The sequence below is a fragment of the Ictalurus furcatus genome, chromosome 9, assembly GCF_023375685.1.
Source record: "Ictalurus furcatus strain D&B chromosome 9, Billie_1.0, whole genome shotgun sequence".
NCBI classification, from domain to species: Eukaryota; Metazoa; Chordata; class Actinopteri; order Siluriformes; family Ictaluridae; genus Ictalurus; species Ictalurus furcatus.
Window position 1 is genome coordinate 25,533,288 of NC_071263.1, and position 20,634 is coordinate 25,553,921.

Below are 20,634 nucleotides of genomic sequence, written 5' to 3' on the forward strand. Positions count from 1 at the left end.
CTCACTTGCTTCAATCAGCTTATATTAAAGCAAAAAATAAATAAATGAAGCAGATGACTTCAGAGTTAATAACTTGCTAGCTTAATCCTGCAAAAGCTAGTTAAAGGGGTTGTAATATCGTGGCATTCCACAGGTGTGGGGGCAAATTAAAAATGCCCCTACAGTTTTAAAAAAAAATCAATCAGAACAGCCCGTTATATTCCTATAAGAATGGTAATGAATGTTTATTAACACCTCAGTTAAAGGAAATCAAATAGTGTAGTGAAGCAGTAGTAAACCATTCTGTTAATAACTAGCTATTAAAAAGACTACAATAACGGTTAGATGCTGTCTTTTAAGACACTCTTATTTGTACGTGGAGATGTTCTCTTAATAACCGTTATTTGTTATGACACCTTGCCTCGCACCTCCTGGGCTAGGGGTTTGAATCCTGCGTCCGCCCTGTGCGCAGAGGGTTCACGTGTTCTCCCGGGACTTCGGGAGTTCCCTCCGGGTACTCTGGTTTCCTCTCCAAGTCCAAAATACATGCGTTGTAGTCTGATCATCATTTCCAAATTGTCCACAGTGTGTGAATGTGTGTGTGCGCAATTGTGTCCTGTAATGGGTTGGCACCCGAATTATACCCCGAGGCCCCTCGGATAGGCTCCAGGTTCCCCCGTGACGCTGTGTAGGATAAGCGGTTTGGAAAATGAACGGATGGATGTTATAATCCCCCCCCCGACTGTCTGAATACATGTAATTCCTATAGCAATATTCTAAATCCTTTATCAATCTATTTTTATAATACGCTTCAGTTTTCCAACAGAAAATCTGGAGCTGTAGTGAAAAATCCAGTCAAATGTGAGTTCAATCCTTTATTATGTACAAACAGACAGACTGTACATGGTTGTGTTTGTGCCCAGTAGTACAGTAAGGTTTAGCAGCTTAAAACAAAACAACAACTGTAAACCACACATGATATATTGCAACAAAAAAGAGTAGTAACTGTTTTTAAATAACAAGACATTTCATAAAAGTACTAAACAGACTGAAAATATGCTCAAATTTTGTGTTTGGTCTTTGACAAAGGCAGCTGAAGGGAATTTGAGCTGAGAGCTCAGAAGCACAGTCTTTCTATACATAATGTTATTACAAATTATAGGGGGAAAAAATCTAAATTTATTCAGATCTTAACTAGTTGCAATGGTTTTATTAAGATTAACATGCATCTGATACCAAACCAAGTAATAAAAAAAAACAAAACAAAAAAAAACACAGTTTCAGTTGACTTGTTCAAGGCTTTGGTCACTCACTTAGGGAAGAAAGAGCGGGAGAAAAACCCAAAAAACAAACAAACCAAGAAACAGGTCACATCCCAAATACTAGAGTCCTAATAGATAATCAGACACTTAGAAATGTTTCATAAGAATCCATAAAATTCATTTAAGACTTCTTGAACGTTTTTGATGATGATCTGGTCGGCTAAGAGACTGTGCATTCCCATGATGCATTGTGAGAAAATGTAAGTTTTAACAGAAATGTTTGCAGAATGTTAGGAGGTGTTCATGCAGCATTTAGGGGGTCATGTTTCTTTATTGACTTGTGTGTTGACTTTTCTCTCATTTGCCACAAATTAGCCTGTTAGCAAGCAAGTCATGAGCTAGTTACACAACAGGCAATAACAATAAGAACTCTAACTTTTGGGATGCTCATATAATGTGTAGAAGGACCTAGACTAGACTAGACTAGACTAGACTAGACTAGACTAGACCAGACTAGGGGACACTCTTTGGGAAAAAAAGTACTCAGAGGCTAGTAATGCTAAAGCTAACTTGTGTGCGCACACTTCTCTACATACATATATACTTCATAGGGTCCTGTTCATGGTCTACTTCAATCTTTTAACCTTCGTTGTTATGTACCTTTTGAGTAAAGTGGACGTGCATAGCAGGTCTTTAATGATTTAATGAACTCGTACAGAAACGCCAACAGTGTTAAACAACTCAAAGCTCACAGGAAGTCAAAAATATGTAGTGATGGCATGTTCACTAACCCCTCAAGATCTACTTAAATAATTTCTACAAACCAACATCATTGCTCATTGTAAATCGGCCTGGAATTTAGAAACCCCAAATCCCATCAATGTATCGAGTACACCATGAAAAAGCGCATTTCTCTCATCCAGGTTTAAAATGTCTCCAATAAAGTTAGCTTTCTCATTGCTTTTACAGTTTGTACACACACACACACACACACACACACACACACACACACACACACACACACCCACACACACACACACACACACACACACACCCACAGATCCTACATTCAGAACATTTTGTTGATCTATGGCTCATAATTCATACTTTCTGCAACCCAAATTTAGTATGTTACAGTCGGGATGAATCAGTACAGTACATTATTGCTCCATAGTGTGAGATGCAGTTTGGTTAAGACGAGCTCAGTAAAGCGAGTGTATTGCTGTCTGTGTGGGTGTAGAAGCATCGCCTTACAGCTAGCTAATAAAATACAGTTTTGTAATAACGGAAAAATGTGTTGATGTTTACGTTAAAAAAAAAAAAAAAAACCCCATCTGATTGCCATCAGGAGACTGTTATTTGCAATTATTTATGAATAGTGCAACTTTGTTATTTATCTGTATAGTGCCAATTGAAAACCGTGTGATTACACAAATATCGTCCCATGTGATCACTCTAATACTCTAATATCTACAGCGAATCCTGGGAACATGTAATTAAATAAGCCCCCATAATTCACCCAACAGATTTATACATATAGATATATTTTATGCTATTTTGGTAAATATTCATATTATTGGCTTAGATATTTGTGAAGGCTCTGCAGGTTCTCGTAACCGTGTCCAGTGAATCTACAGATGCAGTTAGACAAGTTTTACATATCTAAGTTAATTACAGTAGTTCTAATTTAAAAAAAATAAATAAATACCCAATGGTCAAACTTTTACCAACTTCAAATGTTTGTAACGTGTGAAGAGAGATTATGATAAAATATCAAAAAAAGAAAAGAAGAAGAAGAAGAAGAAGAAGAAAAAAAATCAAACCAAAGAGGAGTTAAACTTTGACATATTCTGAGATTGTCATCACTAGCAATCTGAAAAAGAATGAGTTAATGAGGTTGATTTGTACAAGTTACGCATCCTGGTGATTTTGTTGAAAAATGGCCATTGTTAGTACTACCCCAAAAACCCCACCTTTAATTCACTTTAACTCTTACATGATTAAAGTTCACACCAAATGGATAAAAGGTCCAGTAAGCTCTACTAGTGATTATTTCAGTAGAGTAGCAGCTGCTGCAGAGGGAAATGACATCTTCATAAAATACACCACATGCTATCTCACCGTGTCATACACTCATGTGCAGTGTGTCGCTTACAAATATCCAGTTTCTGTTCAGTGCACGTTTGCATATTTCTTTGCATATGTTGTGCTCAAGCTGCCATTCCGCTCTTCCTCATGCTCGCTGTTCTCGGCTCTTCAGGTGATTTACTGAAGTATGGAATGCACAGTGTGTGTGTGTGTGTGTGTGTGTGTGTGTGTGTGTGTGGGAGGGGAAAAGAGGACAATCTGGTAGAGCTTTCAGTTATAAGTGTGGATGAGTCGTGCTGAGAAAGTCACTAGAGAGACAGGGAGAGAAACGGAGAGAGATAGAGATGGTAACATTGTCTTTTGCCATCACCTTCATTCTTTCCATACATCCATCTAGCCATGCATCCAGCTATCCATAAACACCCTCATTCTTTCCATCCAACCATCCAACACCACATTCATTCATTTAGCAATCAATCCATAAACACCTTCGTTCTTTCCAACCAGCCATCCATCCATAAACAGCATTATTGTTCCATCCATCCATCATCATGCTTTCCACTCATCCATTCATCTACCAACACTTTAATTTGATCTCTCCATCCATCCACAGCTTCCTTCATTCCATCCATCGGTCTGTATACAAACCTTCATCCTTTCAGTGGCTGCTTGGTCTAACTCACTGACTCAATTATAACTCGGTGGTTATTGCTGAACTCACTCTCAATTACCTGAGTATGTGAGGCAGCTGGGAACTGCGGTAGATGAACTTGTGCCTGTAGCCCTGCGCGCTGGGAAATGGAATAAACTGTACCTTGTGTCCATTCAGGCTCTTGGACTGAGCCGCTATATTGTACAGCTGAAGGAGAGGAAAAGAGGAAAATTAAGTCATTAGAGGGAGGAAGCATGCAGCAGGAAGCATTCCAGGAGAGCAGATAACATAAGTACTGAGCACACACACGAATGTAACAACCTAACATGATGATACAAAGTCTAATGAACTGGATCATGTGTGAGAGTGGGATTGAAAATAAAACTGTTAAGACTTTCTTACCTTTTTTCCTAAGTGGAAAGGGACAACGGGATCGTCCTCAGCATGGAGAATTAGGACTGGACAGGACATATGATTCACACTAGAGTAAAAAAAATAATAATTAAAAAAAAAAAGCCACAGATTTTTTTTTTAAAGACCAATATAAATTTGCTTATTGAACAGAAAGGAACATGCACTGTTCAGACAGTTTTGAAGAAAATGTTAGTCAGAGGTCATGACATGACATCACTATTAGCTACCAGTGAAGCCAAGTTCTTATATGCAAGGTTAAGAACTTTAACAGGTGGTACCTCTGTTAAAAATAATAATAATAATAATAATAAAATCGTTATTTTAACGTCCACCATGACGGGGATGTTTACACTCATATTTTGCGTTTTCCACCAAAACTGGTGAAATTTCATTACGGGCCATTAGGTTTTCATGCAAATATGTGTTCCGAAAGTGACTGTTGATCACAGTTCTCCTCAACAGGAAGTGATGATGGTCTGCCACTTAGATACTAAACGTCATTTTAATAGGCTTATAATACAGAAAAACAGTTTCATATTTACTACTGTATATTGAGTATAGTATTAAATATCAGCAGTGTGAGACTTGTTGTACAGGGGTATATGAATGGAGTAAATATGAAACTTAAATAGGAGATATAAATGCAGAGTGAGCGTTTGTGTAGCCTGCACTATTTTATTATCATTCCAAACCTGTTTATAAAACCAGAATGTTGCATGGCAACAAAATGCTCAGATTTCTGATGCAACACCTTTGCAAATGCCGTGTTTTGCAGAATGGTGTGTGTGTGCGCACGCGTGTGTTTGAGTATGAGTCAGCTCACCTGCTGTTAATGCAGAATATTACACAGTCTATAAATAACACTGGTCAGTGATGGACAAGCCAGTATTAGTCAGCTACAGTTATATTAATAAACAGCACCCTGGGGAAAAATACCAGCTATATAAAAGTTTTATCATCTAATGCAGTGGATTTCAAACTTTCACTATTCTCACTGTTTTATAGCAAAAACTATTCAATCAATATTTGACTGAGAAATATTTACAACTCTCCGGTCTACGCGCCATGTTCGGTGTCATTTACATATATATGAAACATCTTTGCATCAAATCTCTCTTCCTAAGCAATGTAAAGTCTTCGTGTGCTGTAGGGGCTTTATTTGATCAGTAATGTGGTCATGAGTTATAAACATTTTGGGAACCTCTGACCTAACATTGTGGTTCCACATTAAGAGAGTTACAAGGTGTGAAAGTCTATGAGGCCAGCAGAGTGATAAAAATGATTTATAACAAATAACACGATACAAGAGGTTGCAGCTGTATTAACGCCATGAGAATGAGACATATGGACAAATGCGTGAACACTTACTTCTCATCGCTGGCAAATCGGATGTCGTTGGCAGTGATGGTGTCCAAAAAGAACCAGTCAAAGCCTGGGAGATACCTGTAAACCTACATTATACATCAAAAGCCAATTACAATCTTAATACAATACAATTTATTCACTCACATATACAAATAAATAATAATAATAATAATAATAATAATAATAATAATAAATGATGATTCAGATAGATTTTACATTTCTTCAGGGATCTATCTAAGCACTATAATTTAGAACAATTCTATTTTTGGTCACATGACAGGCTATTTGGATGAAGGCTTTGTTAATGCATGGTTTCTAGACAGTGGTTGTATGATGTAGGACATGGGACCAAATGTGGATCTGAAATCCAAACAGTATAGTTCAGACATGTGTAGATGCACACAGTGCATGCAATAGCCTCACCATGGAGAAAGGGTGGCTCTTGGCCTCCTCCCTGATGTTAGTAAAAGGAGACTCCAGGATAACAGCGTCAGGTGGTGTTCCTGTAAACACAGCAGGTGAGTGCAGCTTCAGAATGAAACCATTACTCTTCCATACCAAGAACAAACCACACACCCCCACCCACACTGCAATTAGAGTACATTCATTAGTAAATGACTTTATTGTCTGCACACAGATCCATTATGTAATATAAAACTGTAGGACTACATTAAACATGTGTCAAATTAGACGTACACATCCATAATTAATTTTACAATTCATGTCTTTGCATAAACGGTAGGTTTCCTTCTCAAATTTAAGGAATTGTCTGACCTGCCGAATACCAATACAAACATTATACACATCGAATTAATCATGCCAAGTGGTAAACTTTCATTATCCATCAACCAAATTAGTGTCTTTAACAAGAATATCCATTACACTCCAGTCTGCGACTTTGAGTCAACAGTTATTCACAAAATAACCCACCATTTTCACCATGTGTCCAAACAGCCTTTAGACTACATTGCGGTTAGTTTGATCACATATGCACACACTCACCTCTGTCACACAGACGCCTGGCTAAGTTAGTGGCCACTCTGGAAAAACAGAAATGAATACACACTGTCAGTCACAAGCTCACTCTTAGCTTTCTCCTTCTATTAAGCTTTATGTTTATCTAAACGTTTATGCAGGTTTTTGTACTGAAATATTCACCAGTTCTCCCTGTATAAAGTGTCACTCATAAGCTGAGACATATTGGGTGTTTGAGGTTGACATTAGGGTCATACTTTTGCAAAGGAACTATGAGACTACTGTAGCAAACAAGAAATGGAAGCATACTACTCGCACACAAAAAAAAAAAAAACTACATGGTACATCGATAACTGCTACTTCAAAGTGTTTTTTCTTTTTACTACCACTAAAACAGCATTAACAATCAACGAACTTGGGAATTAATAAACTGTGAGTAATGTTAAAAATAATTAGCGCTAGTATTAACTGATGGCAATTTTCTTGGACACCACTGTTTTTAGAATATTCATAAGAAGGAACTTAAAGGACACTAAAGACGGAACAACCACTAAGTAATTAATAGTGCACTAAATCCAGGAAAAAGTTATAAAAAAAAAATAAAAAAATTTAAGACTTGCTTTGTTTTGTACTAGCATGGGGATATATTTCTGATGGAGACTACAAAGCTCTAAATAAATCTTCTAAATGGTATAAATGTAAATTAGGGTGTGATCTTTAGCCTGGAACTTTAACAGGAGAGCAAGACACACCCGGTTCCCAGAGAGTGGCCCCAGATGTAGAGCGGGTTGCTGCCGATCCTCTGTTTCAGCCACTGGTAGAGGAAGAGAGCATCCTGCGTCATCGCTCTCTCAGAAGGGCTGCCCTCTGAATCCCCCCAACCTGATAGACACACACACACACACACACACCATGTGTTTACACAAACACAAAATATATTTATTTAAAAAATTTTTTTTTAAAACCCCCCCACACAAACATTTAACGTTAGATTCTTTACTTTTCCAGCATCTTCTGCATATTTGACCCCTTTCCAACAGAGACTATATGATGTTGAGATCCATCTTTTTACACTGAGGACGACTGATGGACTCGTACACGACTATTACAAAAGGCGCAAACGTTCACTGATGCTCAAGAAGGCAACACGATACATTAAGAACCAGGGGGGGTGTAAACTTTTGAACAGGATGATCTGTGTAAATTATTATTTTGTCTTCTGGGAAACTATCTTATGTAAATATCTTGTGTAACTTCTGAACAGCAGTAGTAAATGATGGGGGGAGGGGAAAAGAGCTTTAAACAGGACAAACAAGGGACTCATGAACAACTCACAAAGCATAAACACAGTCGTTGATCATTCAGGTAACGACACACGGTATTAAGAATCAAGCGTATGTAAACTTTTGAACTGGTTCATTTGTGTAAATTCAGTTATTATTGCGTCTTGTGGACTATATGTAAACATCTGTTATGTGAAAAAGCTTATTCAGGGCAGAACTAAATAAACAACTAAACGCAATTCTAAATGATTCCTCACTAAAAAAAAAAATTAACAAAATTTTCCAGGTGCTGCAAAAAGTATGCATGTAAATTTATGAGCACAACTCTAATTGCATAATAATGGTCTCAGAAGCAAGGTCTCTGTACAAGTTAATAGGCTCTCTCACTATAATCTTTATTTAATTTGACTCATTTACTTACATTGTAGAATAAATGGAATTTTACACAAGGTTTACAGAAAAGAAGAGACAGCTACTTACCTCTATAATCGAATGTGACTACATGGTAGCCTAATGAACTAAGGACCTGAAAGAATGAACAGGGAGAGAGATGGCTCAGATGTTACAAGTTATCGAGAATTTAATTTGAAAAATAATTTAGCTAGCCTTAAAGTCACCCAACCCATGTTTTAAAACCCATGTTTTTATTTCCTCCCTATAATTAAATGCTAAATTCTCACAAAAAGGTTGTCAAACAGTCTACACTGTAAACGCCAACAGAAATCCAGGTAAAATATGCAAAAATACAATACAGTAACCCCCCCCCCGTGCTCACAGTACTGAGGTGTAGGTGATGGTAAGAGCATGTTGGGTGTTTTACCTTATAGAGCTGCACTCTGTGGTCTCCTCCCCTGAAACACACCCCAACCAGGCGAAACATTACACACTCAAGACTGAAACTGTTAGGACTTGTATTGGTTAGGACCAAATGTCCTCACAAGGATAAGAATATCTGAAATTTTGACCTCGTGTGGACATTTGGCTCCCCCCACCCCACCTTTTTTTTTGGTTGTATGCTTTTGGTTACCGAGTTTAAGGTTAGAGTTAGGTGTAGGTATAGCATTAATTAGCTGCTTTAACAGTTATATCAGTGGAAACGCCTCACAAGGACAGTATGACGAATGTGTGTGTACCTGGTGCCTGCGTTGCCATGCAGATAGAGCATGACAGGATGAGAGGACTGGAGCTTGCTTTCGTACCAGCTTCTATCTTTTCCCTGTGCCTCCTTCCACAGCAGGGCTGGTACTGTGTGCCTGAGAGAGAGAGAGAGAGAGAGAGAGAGAGAGAGAGAGAGAGAGAGAGAGAGAGAGACGTACCTCCTTACACGCTTGACACATTTTAAGCAAACGTCCCTAAAGTCGCCAGATGTTTCCATCAGCTTCTGTTAATTAAACCCGCACCAAGATGATCTCAACAACAGTGTGCTGTCCCAATCACAGTGAAATGCACTCACTATCATCATTTTATCAGAGAAAAAAAACTGTTGCAATCGCTTTTAGCTTTTTTTGGCAAGTTCTCCTGATCATACACATGTAAACAAGTGATTGATATAGATATGCACTTTTGACTATTTCTACATATATGGCTATTGGTATGCAGAAAATGCTGCATCAGGTTCAGAAGGAAAACTTCATACACGTATGGTAAAGCAATGCAAAGTAATTCACGCAATAATAACAGAAGCCACCAAAGTTACCATAACAACAGTGAGTAGCATTTAGCAATGTTATACTGGAGTTACAATTCTTTTATTGCAAAAACTGTCATTTTGCACGCTGATGTCCATGATGTTTTGTATTTGAATAAAAAAAAAAGCTGAGGTTTTGTATACATTATGTATTTCTTCCTGTGGAGGATGCGGTATGTGACAGTATAATCGCAGTGTGCTATTTTTGTCTACAAACATGCAATATGCAGAGACTTTTTTTGCTGAAACTATAATCGACCAACATTGATCTGATATCTTTTTATTATATACTTAAAAAAGTAATCTTTTTTTTTTTAGATTACTGTACATGATTACACAGAAATCAGATTATTTACAGAACACAATGTTTCGCTGCATTTTCCATTGGCATACTGCAGGAGTCTGCAATAATGTGTTAATGATTAACAACTAATATTGTGCACTGCAGTTACGCTCCGGATTGTTCTTCTCATATCCACACAGCCAGTACACGCTGCTGGTCTCACACCAGTCGAAATGTGGAAAAGCAGAAAGGAACCAAACGAAGAATGAATGCGATGATGCATGAATTTGTGCGTGACAAAGCTCTTACCACACTCCAATATGAACACCATCCTCTGGCTGAAGGTAGAAGTTGTGGGTGTGGTTCAGGCCTTGATCGAGCGGCTTCTTAAGATCGATAAAATATGGCACCCTCACTGGGGGAGAGGGAAAAAAAAATAGAAAGAGATTAATGGTCTGACTCCAAGACAGATAAGAGAAATGACATTTAAACTCGTGAGGTTTTCGCAATAATTAAAAAGCCTTGTGACCTCAACGTCATTACTGCATGCGTCATATTGACAAATTAGTAAAGTGAAACACAGTCACATGTCCTTGGCTTCCTACAGACACACACACTTTCAGTTCCTAGGCTGAATCAGCAAGACTCTCCGTTTTACACAATCAAGTATTTTTTATTTTATTATTATTTTTTTAGGGCTCTAGGGTCCCCGGTTCTTCAGGTTACTCTCCCTGCGGAGTTTCTCCGCCGATTTTCTCCATATCCGCATCAAGCATTTCAACATGTGACAAAACAAAGCCATATAAAATGTACTACGTGACGGAAAAATCCGTTTTCTGTTGATTTATGGCGGCCAGTCCTCCTACCTGAATGTTTTTTTGGGAGGTGGGAGGAAACTGGAGAACCTACAAGAAATGAGTATAAATACCACCAGTTCAGGGGCAACTGATCAGAAGGTCGCGAGTTTGTATCCCAGCACTGCTGACCTGCTATTGTTGCGAGGCCCTTAACCATCAGCTCAACTGTAAGCTGCTTTGGACAAAGTCGTCCGCCAAATGAGTAAACGTAGATGAAGAGTGAAGTCTGGAATGTACTTAGAGTAGGCATAGGGCTGGGTGATATTTAAAAATAATTATAACATTATGTAAAAAATCGTGATAACAGGTTACACCTGAAGGAGATGCAGAAGCACACACAAAGCATTTCTGTCCTGTTTTAACATTAACAAGTTCAAATTAAAGCGGTTTTCATTGTAAAAGTTTTAATCTAGAATAAAAACGGTGTTATCCCCCCCCCCCACCCACCCATATATAATTACATCCTGAGGAACTTGTTAAAGCTTCCGTCACTAATTAATCTGTAGCCTACAACAATCGCCAAGTTCATAATTCTTTCGTTTTTTTGGTAAGCTGCTGATAGTTTTCTTATTGCAAAAGATATGCAAAATCATATGTAAAATATTCACAAGCTGTTTAAAAATTGCACCTCCCTAGTTTTCCATCCATTTCCGCAAAAAAATAAGCGATATCGTCATCTGTCAGGGATTAGAAATGACTTACTGAAGATATTAATTATTAAAGTTAATTAAAATGATAAATTTAGCGACATCTAATTGCTGGTTTAGAAAGATTAAATACAATGTAATTACTCACCAAAGTTTAAAAAGACCAGCTTGGCCTGGATGAAAGGAAAGAGCTTGATGATGAACGGAATAGCAATGTAGATCCCCAAAACCCAGAGGAAGATCCTCGTCAACCTCCACATCAAACGACTCCTGCGAACCACACACACACAAAATTATAATTTATATACATCACAAATAGTTTTCTTTTACACATCACCACCACTGATTAGAGCTCGCTGCACAGGTACAACCACTCATTGACCAGTGACTGCCTCTAGCCAATCAGCACTCAGGGTTTAATGTATATACTGCATGTGCTGTGTACAGTGCTTCTGTTCACTATACGCAAAACACACAGATATGAAAAACATATGAAAAACAATATTAAACATTTTCAGAAATGATATGTATTGTACACTGTCCAGGGTGTACCCCGCCTTGTGCCCCATGCTTCCTGGGATAGGCTCCAGGTTCCCTGTGACCCTGAAAAGGATAAGCGGTATAGAAGATGGATGGATGGATGGATGGATGGATGGATGGATGGATGGATGGATGGATATGTATTGTTTCACGCAATGGTAGAGCAAAGGTCTGACGTAATGCTTCGGACACATACGCACACACTAAAGGCATTTGTGCAGTTATGAACACGAACACACACACACGCTTGTGTTGTCATAAAATTATGATAAGAGCAAATAGAGAGAGGGAGAGAAATGGACATTAAGCAAGAATCATCTACAAACAGTAATGTGCATGAGAGAGAGAGAGAGAGAGAGAGAGAGAGAGAGAGAGAGTCACATGAAGGAGAATGCAGAAGGTGAAAAAGTCTAGGTCAACGTTCATGAGGCCAGAGGAGTCCGTTTCTGCTCTCAGCTCTCACTAGACAGGATCAGTTACTGCACTCTTCCTGAATATATTGATTTCCCACTCGCAGCATTAAGCTACAGGCTTGTAGTGGTGCTCTACATGGTATCTCTTATTAAAAAGAAAATGCCATGAAAGACAAGCATTTATGCATTCATTCAGAGCTCTTTTTTTCCCTACATCAAAAGACAACAATTAATAGACTTAGATCAGGCAAATAAAAATAGAAAATAAATAAGAAAACCACGCTAAACCTTCCATTGCTCGTTTTCAATGTTCCAGAAAAATCACAGCAGCACTCAACACTGTCGGAGGTATTAAACATCACACACACTTAGTTTCCTACAGTTGCCAAAAGTGTAAATCACAAATTGAATGGCAGCTGGCGTTGTCTACTGTATTACTCAGGACGTCCAGCTTAAAGGGACTGTAAACAGAGTTTTTCCAGAGGATTGTACATGCAAAAATATTGCAATGGGATTACAGATATTTTTTTTTACACCAAGTCTGTACAACACAAAAAACCATGAGCAACACTGAACGAGACTTCCTATTGGATTTCTGGGATTTGAGAAGTAAAAAAAAAAATCACGTTATACCAGAGTGCTGTTAAATTCTCGATTCTGATTGGTCAGAAGGTGTTGATTCATGTTCACTAAAGGAATAAAACTATGAACTCTGAACCCGTTATAGGAAAAGAATAGACTTCCAGGCGGTAAAAATGACTCTGCATATTGCTGTTCAATAGCAGTTAAACAACATTGTGCATCAGTGCTTTCAAATCATGGATTGGATATAAAAATGTTTTAAAAAATAAATAAATATCTAATAAAAAAAAAAGTCACTCATCTCTAACTAACATACGTAGAGCACTGCTTCAAGTCCTGAGGACTGCTTAGTGACACCTTAAAGAGATGAGAGAGAGAGAGAGAGAGAGAGAGAGAGAGAGGTGGTGGGGGGGTGTACCTCCTTACACGCTTGACACTAAGCAAACGTCCCTAAAGTCGCCAGATGTTTCCATCAGCTTCTGTTAATTAAACCTGCAATAAGATAACAACAGTGTGCCGTCCCAATCATAGTGAAATACGCTCACCATCATTTTATCAGAAAAAAAAAACAAAAAAAGAGAGGAAAAAAAAAAAAAAACATGTTGCAATCCCGTTTAGCTTTTTTGGCAAGTTCTCCTTATCATATGTGTAAACAGGTGATAAATATTACACTGCACTTTTGACTATTTCTACATATATGGCTATTGGTATCAGGCTGTTTTCAGCAGAAAATGCTGCATCAGGTTCAGAAGAAAAACTTCATACACGTATGGTAAAGCAATACAAAGTAGGTCACGCAATAATAACAGAAGAAACCAAAGTTACCATAACAACAGTGAGTAGCATTTAGCAATGTTATACTGGAGTTACAATTCTTTCATTTCACAAACTGTCATTTTACACACTGATGTCCATGATATTTTGTATTTGAATAAAAAAAAAAAAGCTGAGGTTTTGTATACATTATGTATTTCTTCCTGTGGAGGATGCGGTATGTGACAGTATAATCGCAGTGTGCTATTTTTGTCTATAACATGCAATATGCAGAGACTTTTTTGCTGAAACTATAATCGACCAACATTGATCTGATATCTGTATATACAGTACTGCTACATTGTCGAGTCAGTACAAAAACATTTTAGATTCCCAAACATTAGTTTAGGGGTGGGGGGTGGGTACGTACGTATTTAACCTATTGAAGACCAAAAAGAAGAAGAGGTGCACGTCCTCACAAATGCTGCAATAATATCAAATATCCTCCTAATCATAAAGTCCTCACAAAACATACAGCAACTGAGCTTTGGGAAAAAAAGAAAAAGAGCAAAAAAATTCTCTTCTGGTTACTGAGGTTACGGTTAGGATTAGATGTAGAAATAGCACTTATTAGCTACAGCAAGAATTATATTAATGGAGGTCCTCACAAACATACAAAAAAAGAAAAACGTGTGTATGGCAAACAGGTTTGTCTACGTTTGTGTAAGGCAAAATGTGTGCGCGTGTGTGTGTAAATGTCGGGGGGGGGGGGGCGTCTTTACAGTTACAAACCTGTACAAGTCGTTAAATTAATAAGCAGATGATGATAACCTTAGATTTAACTTGGTAGCTACATTTTAAACCTACACTGCTTCAACTGTATAAACCCCTGACTGAAAACTGACTATTTCTTTTAAATGCTACACCAATAAAACAATAATCAACAGTTTTGATGAGGTTTATTGATTTTTAAAATTGCTCATGATTCCCAGCCCTACAACTTTACAGACATTACACTCATTTTCACCAAACTAAACATTTGTTTTCATGCTGCCGGCTAAGCAAAAGTTTCTTAATAGCATCACTGAAGTCGGTTCAATAAAAACAATAGCGCATGTGTGTTTAATAATATAATAAAGCGCCGTATAACAACACTCTGTAGTCACTCTATTGAATAATGAGAATTAGATTAAGTGCCATCTCTACACTGTTGTGCTGTAACGTGTGTGTATAGCTCTATACAAGCTACTTGATTAGTGACATTTATGTACTATGTCAAGCTAAACCCAGCTCTCTGGCTTGGGGGTCTGACCCCCGCTGAATAAGGCTTGATCCCTGAAGGACATCAAAACAAGATGTAGGGAAGGGTCTTGAAATGTTCACATATTACCAAGTTTTAAAAGTGAAAAGTAGTTCACATTGCTCAGTCTATCTGAAAACAAAGTGTCAGTATAAATGTGACCACCCTTAAAAATGGGTCATACCATTATCAATGCATGAGCACGCTCGGTAGGATAAATGTGTGAAATACCACGCAATCGTGCACTCAGTCGGCCAAGCGCAACGGAGATAGAACGTGTTCCTGGAAAATAAATGTCGTAATCTATATATATAGTTGCATCCCAAGCATAACTTTCCTGCACAGTTCATCAAAATGAAACGTTTATGGTGAAATGATTAAGATGAAGCTCACCTACTGTCTTGAGCTCACTTTAAGTCTTGAATGTGAACGAAAGAAGCTGATAATACACTGTTTTAATTAACAGCAATAATTCATGACCGCATGAATGTCGATTAGACCGTATACGTTGCTCACAGCATATATATTAACTGGCACCTACGCTCGCGCACCGAAGTTACATCCTTTACTATAGTAACAGTGTGAGCGCGCGTCCTCTCGGGATCTTCAATCCAGCGGTGAAATTGTTGGAATGACTTCGCTATCATTTTGACATACTGAGATGGTGCGTCGTACAAAAACGTTGGCGTTTTTAAAACGTTCTTTTTGTTCTTTTTTTCTGAATTGTTCGATACCAATACCACACGACCCTTTAGTCACGACTCACAAGTGTCCGTTTTTACATTTACATTACATTTATGGCATTTGGCAGACGCCCTTATCCAGAGCGACTTACATTCGTCAAATTCTTTATACATCTGAGCAGTTGAGGGTTAAGTACATACTACTTTTTTAAGGCATTCATGGCACTATTCATCACAAAGCTGAACAGCGTTGTACGAGTTATAGCATTTAAAGTGTGTTCATGTTTTAATGATACAGCACAGAGGTTCACTGAAACATCTGAAGCATCTGCATTACACAAACATTTAATCTAGGCAAAGTCAATGTAATGAATCTAATGAATCACATGAATCTACAGGCTGAGATGGAAAGAAATCAGCCCCAGCCTCACATCTTCACACCATTCAGAGTATACTTCTTACTAATGAGTGATACTGTTGTGCTTGGTTACAAATAATCCTTAACAGCTAATAATCTGCTGCGGATGCCAAAAATGAAACCTTATACCGATGCCTTTCCATCTATGAAAGAGAGGAGGGCTTAGCTCTGCTCGCACATTTATACACATAATACACAATACACACTGCTGTGCCATGCTGTGAATGGAGTAAGAGATTTATATGGTTTTCAGACCACACCTTGACACCTGTAATAGACAGAAGTTCTCCAAGTCTCCACCCTGAAGCAGAAGCACCGGTTATGCAGGTAATGCAGTTTCCAACAGAAATGGGAAATGGAATGGAGCTTTAATGGGGCCACACCCAGCGGTCAGTCCTGTCAGACTGCTGGGGCCGTCAAAGCTGACAAAGCACGAGAAGCAAACCACATTCAAGGAGGACAGAACGGTATGAGAAAAATCCAGTTTAAAAGGGAAGCAGAGGAATCAGCATTAAATGCTATAGAGAGAAAAAAAAAAAACACACACACACAGCGCTTTATTAATTACATAAACTGCGTAAAGACTGAACTCTACGGACACGGCCATGATTCATTTCTCACATTACCTTTACAACAGATTGAGATATTAATAGCAATACACTAATTTCTACGCTACACTAGAGTTAAGTGGAGCTGTACATGAGAGGTTCGTTACATTCAAATACTAACCGCTTTACAGTGAAGAGATGCGGTTATAAAAATTAACAGGACGTAACTAACTCAACCGACACCGTTCACTACGGGTGCTGCATGTACGGTGTGCTTCATTTTAAAGTACAGCTCATTAGATAGATCGTTTTAGATGAACATCTGCACACAATAGATACATAGAAAATACTTAAATACTGCTAGAACAGCACATGAAGTACTGTATGGTTTCACATACAGCTAGAAGGCACCTATATAAAGCACAACCACGTTCACGCCGCTTTAATTTGTTTTTAAGAAACTATTTTTCTGTACGACTCTCCACGCAGACGTACACGTCTCCCTCAACAATAAAGTGACACTCTTTCTCGCTCTTTTACATGAGAGGGTGTCTGTATCTCGGTCGCCATGTTCAAACAGGCAGCTCAAATCCGATTATTTGGCAAATTTGATTTGAATGGGAAAAGATCTTCTGCAGTCTGAATAGCCACAGGGGGGAAAAAAGAAAAAAAAAAAATCTTTTCAAATCAAATCGAATTAAATTTATATTCAAATAGGATCATGGGACAGGTTGTTTTTTTGTTTGTTTTTTGCCATTGAGTGTGCGCGCTTCTCAACATAGGATATTTACTAAATACACATATTGCATGCATCTCTCTCTCTCTCTCTATTTTTTATATTACACACACGCGCAGTTGTGGTGAATCTTATATAACCGCAGTGCCCACGGTTAAAGCAGCAGCAAAACTGTGACCCACACCACCCACTTTAGTTTTCTGTAAGTGAGGCCTGAGCTGAACACAGGACTGGACATTACCATTGTGTAAAAAATAATAATAAAAAAGATCCACTACAGGTCTGTTAGAACAAATTTCAGTGTTGATTATTATTTGCATTTTCTTTATAGTTATGTTTTTAAGAGCATAAAATGTATATAATTCAGTGTTTATTCAGAGTCATATTCCATCCTCGACTTTTAATCACTCGTCTTTCACACCCGTGCCGTTACTTTGAAAACAGACATGGAAATACGTTTAAATGTGACTACAGTGTGAACGGAGAGACTGATTTTTACTTGTTACAGATTGTTACTTGTACTTTGCATTGCAAAAGTCTGGAAATGAGATTTAAAAATAAATCAGATTTCCCCCCCGTTGTCTGTGAGCATGGCCTTATAGCTCAGTGCACGCTGCTGGATCCGTTTTGACAGATATGCCTGAGTGAGTTAGTGCTCCGACTCGCTATGACACTGCGGTAATGAAACCAGTACACACACACACACACACACACACACACACACACACACACACACACACACACACACAGAGACAGAGGACTGGAATGACCAGCCCACCGGCTTAAAACCCTTTAGGACACCTTTAATGTCCTCTGATCTTCCTCTGTTCCTCCCTTAAGGTTTCCTTTAAAATCACATTAGCAGCCAGTGTTAAAGCAGATTCCCAACGTTGGCAAGTGAAAATACAAATCAATTCCAATTTTACTTGCATTTCAATGTGTTGAGGTTGCAGTCTAAAGTATTGGCAGCTAACAGCAAACACTCATGAGTTCATCTCCAAAAACTGAGCTATGCGCGATTGCATGACCTCTGACCGACCTCCGAGTGTAGCCACATATAACAATAGCATGTTGAAAAGCACAACACTGGAGCACACTGTCCGTCAGGCGGTTTTATCAAACCAATTAAAATTTTATGGAGTTCTAACGACTGATTTCCAGGTGACCTGTGACTACATACAAAACCATATAGTACCACACCCAAAAGGTCTTTATATTTTATAATATCTTCATACGTTTTGAAAAGGAACCATAGACAGACTGGTCCGCACATACACATCAGAGTATCTCTTCAGAAATACTCATCTTCACCAATACATCTGAATAAAAGTTATCTTGACGGGCCTAGTAATTGCATCTTTAGGTTAAACTCCTTTCTCCTTCCTGCTCTAGCAGTTACAAATGCAGCACTCATTGTGAAGGCTCATTGCCTGAGCTATAACGACCCGTCCTCACGGGGAATAGGAAGAACTGAAATAAGATGCTAAATCAGTAACATGGAGATGTCTCTCAGGTCTGGAGTTCACTCCGGGGAGATGGGGGGGGTGTGACTCAGCGTGCAGCGATGAAGAGCTTCACGATCTAACACTGCAGAACAATTAGAGAACAAAAGTAACAACCAGTGGATCCGCATTCAAAGTAGGGAGAGATAATAGTATAATAGTAATAAACTAACTTCTAAGTCTCTACATTGACAACAAACAACATTACAGATATCTCAGGAACACGCACACACACGGAAATAAATACTGAATACTTTTTTTCCCTGTGTCATTCCACTTTATTACATATAACTTTATTTATTGACTTTAATGCTGTGAATTCTTTATATTTCCAGATTTCTTGAGTCAATACCAAAGTCTGGTGAAAATTTTATGTGAATAGCCTCACTGGAAATATATTTACTGAAAACAAATGTTAACACGTTCAATACTTATTTCCCCCATTGTTATTCTAGGAAATAACTAGCAATTAATAAGAAAGTGGGCATGTAATTTTATCTAGAGTCTAAATCTTAACTAAAACAGTTGAGCAGCAGCTGTCAAAGCGCTTCGTGATTACTGTACAACCCTACGCAAGCACACTCCAGTTTCTTCTGGAACATGCTCACCCTCACTGTTTGATAGTGTCCTGCAGTGACTAAAATGCTGTGGGGAATTGGGCAGGGCTTCCAGAGGTTCAGTTATTAGTAGAGGGTTAAAAACACCTGTGCAACTGTCAATCACTTCAGATTCACATGTTAATTGGCCTATGTGCCAATTTTATTGGGGGATAAAAACATTCTTGTGCGTTTTTGAGTGATAATGTGTACTATCATACTCCTATGATAAAATGTGGAGTTCTTATGCAGAAGGTCTGCCTTAGGAAGTACACATGAAAATAAATCGCCAAGTAGACAACCATAAGCGGTTGAGCATTTTGAATGCGGTGTTGGACAAAGTCAGGGAGAATCTGTAATAAATATGAAATGGCATCTTTATTGGTTCACCAGTTTTTTTCCGGACTCGGCCAGGTATAAAACCATCATGGTGTTGTGGGCAGCTGTGGCTCAGGTGGTAGAGCAGGTTGTCCACCAATCGCAGGGTTGGCGATTCGATCCCCAGCCCACATGCCTCCACATACCTAATTGCCCTTGGGCAAAACACTGAACCCAAAGTTGCTCCCGATGGCAGGCTAGCACCTTTAACTGCTAAGGTTAAAAGGCGCTATATAAGTGCAGACCATTTACCATATGCTGAGATTCAAGTACAAAATTTGAATATAAACAAGACTCTCTCTGTTTTGGTGCACAAAAATTAGTACGTGTGTGTGTGTGTGCGAGAGTCAAGAGATGTTATACCCTCTCTCCCCTGTAAATCACAGTGTCGCTAGCCAATCATGGGCATCTGTGAGCACAAGATGGCAAATAAAGCCTCCCCCCGAGGGTGTTACGCTGCCCTATGATGGAGCATGAGCAGCAGTTCAAAAAGATGCAGTTGGCTGGCTTCATGCGTCTCAGGCAATGCACATATTAGACTTTACCCTAAACTGGTTGGTACCAGTCATATGATGGACAGCTGGCTGGTTGGAATGAATGAGAAAGAATGAGAAAGAACTTTGAAAGTTTAACTTGGGCAACAATCAGTCCCGGTGAAATTGTCTCAATAGAAACAATACATGAGTGCATTAA

General features: G+C 38.5%; 1 protein-coding gene across 3 annotated transcripts in view; it reads right to left on the reverse strand.

Annotated features, from left to right (window-relative positions):
- Positions 1 to 409: 409 nt before the first annotated feature.
- abhd12 (abhydrolase domain containing 12, lysophospholipase) overlaps positions 410 to 20,634 on the reverse strand; it is a 29,664-nt gene continuing 9,439 nt past the window's right edge. For all 3 annotated transcript variants that reach the window (XM_053632092.1, XM_053632093.1, XM_053632090.1), the window contains 12 exons: positions 11,641 to 11,762; positions 10,298 to 10,403; positions 9,152 to 9,271; positions 8,839 to 8,869; positions 8,499 to 8,544; positions 7,488 to 7,617; positions 6,763 to 6,800; positions 6,184 to 6,263; positions 5,764 to 5,846; positions 4,384 to 4,462; positions 4,061 to 4,188; positions 410 to 3,637 (listed from right to left, as the gene is read on the reverse strand). In XM_053632092.1, coding sequence (XP_053488067.1) covers positions 3,604 to 3,637; positions 4,061 to 4,188; positions 4,384 to 4,462; positions 5,764 to 5,846; positions 6,184 to 6,263; positions 6,763 to 6,800; positions 7,488 to 7,617; positions 8,499 to 8,544; positions 8,839 to 8,869; positions 9,152 to 9,271; positions 10,298 to 10,403; positions 11,641 to 11,762 — 997 coding nt within the window. In that variant the 3' untranslated portion in view covers positions 410 to 3,603. The remainder of the gene's footprint in view (positions 3,638 to 4,060; positions 4,189 to 4,383; positions 4,463 to 5,763; positions 5,847 to 6,183; positions 6,264 to 6,762; positions 6,801 to 7,487; positions 7,618 to 8,498; positions 8,545 to 8,838; positions 8,870 to 9,151; positions 9,272 to 10,297; positions 10,404 to 11,640; positions 11,763 to 20,634) is intronic.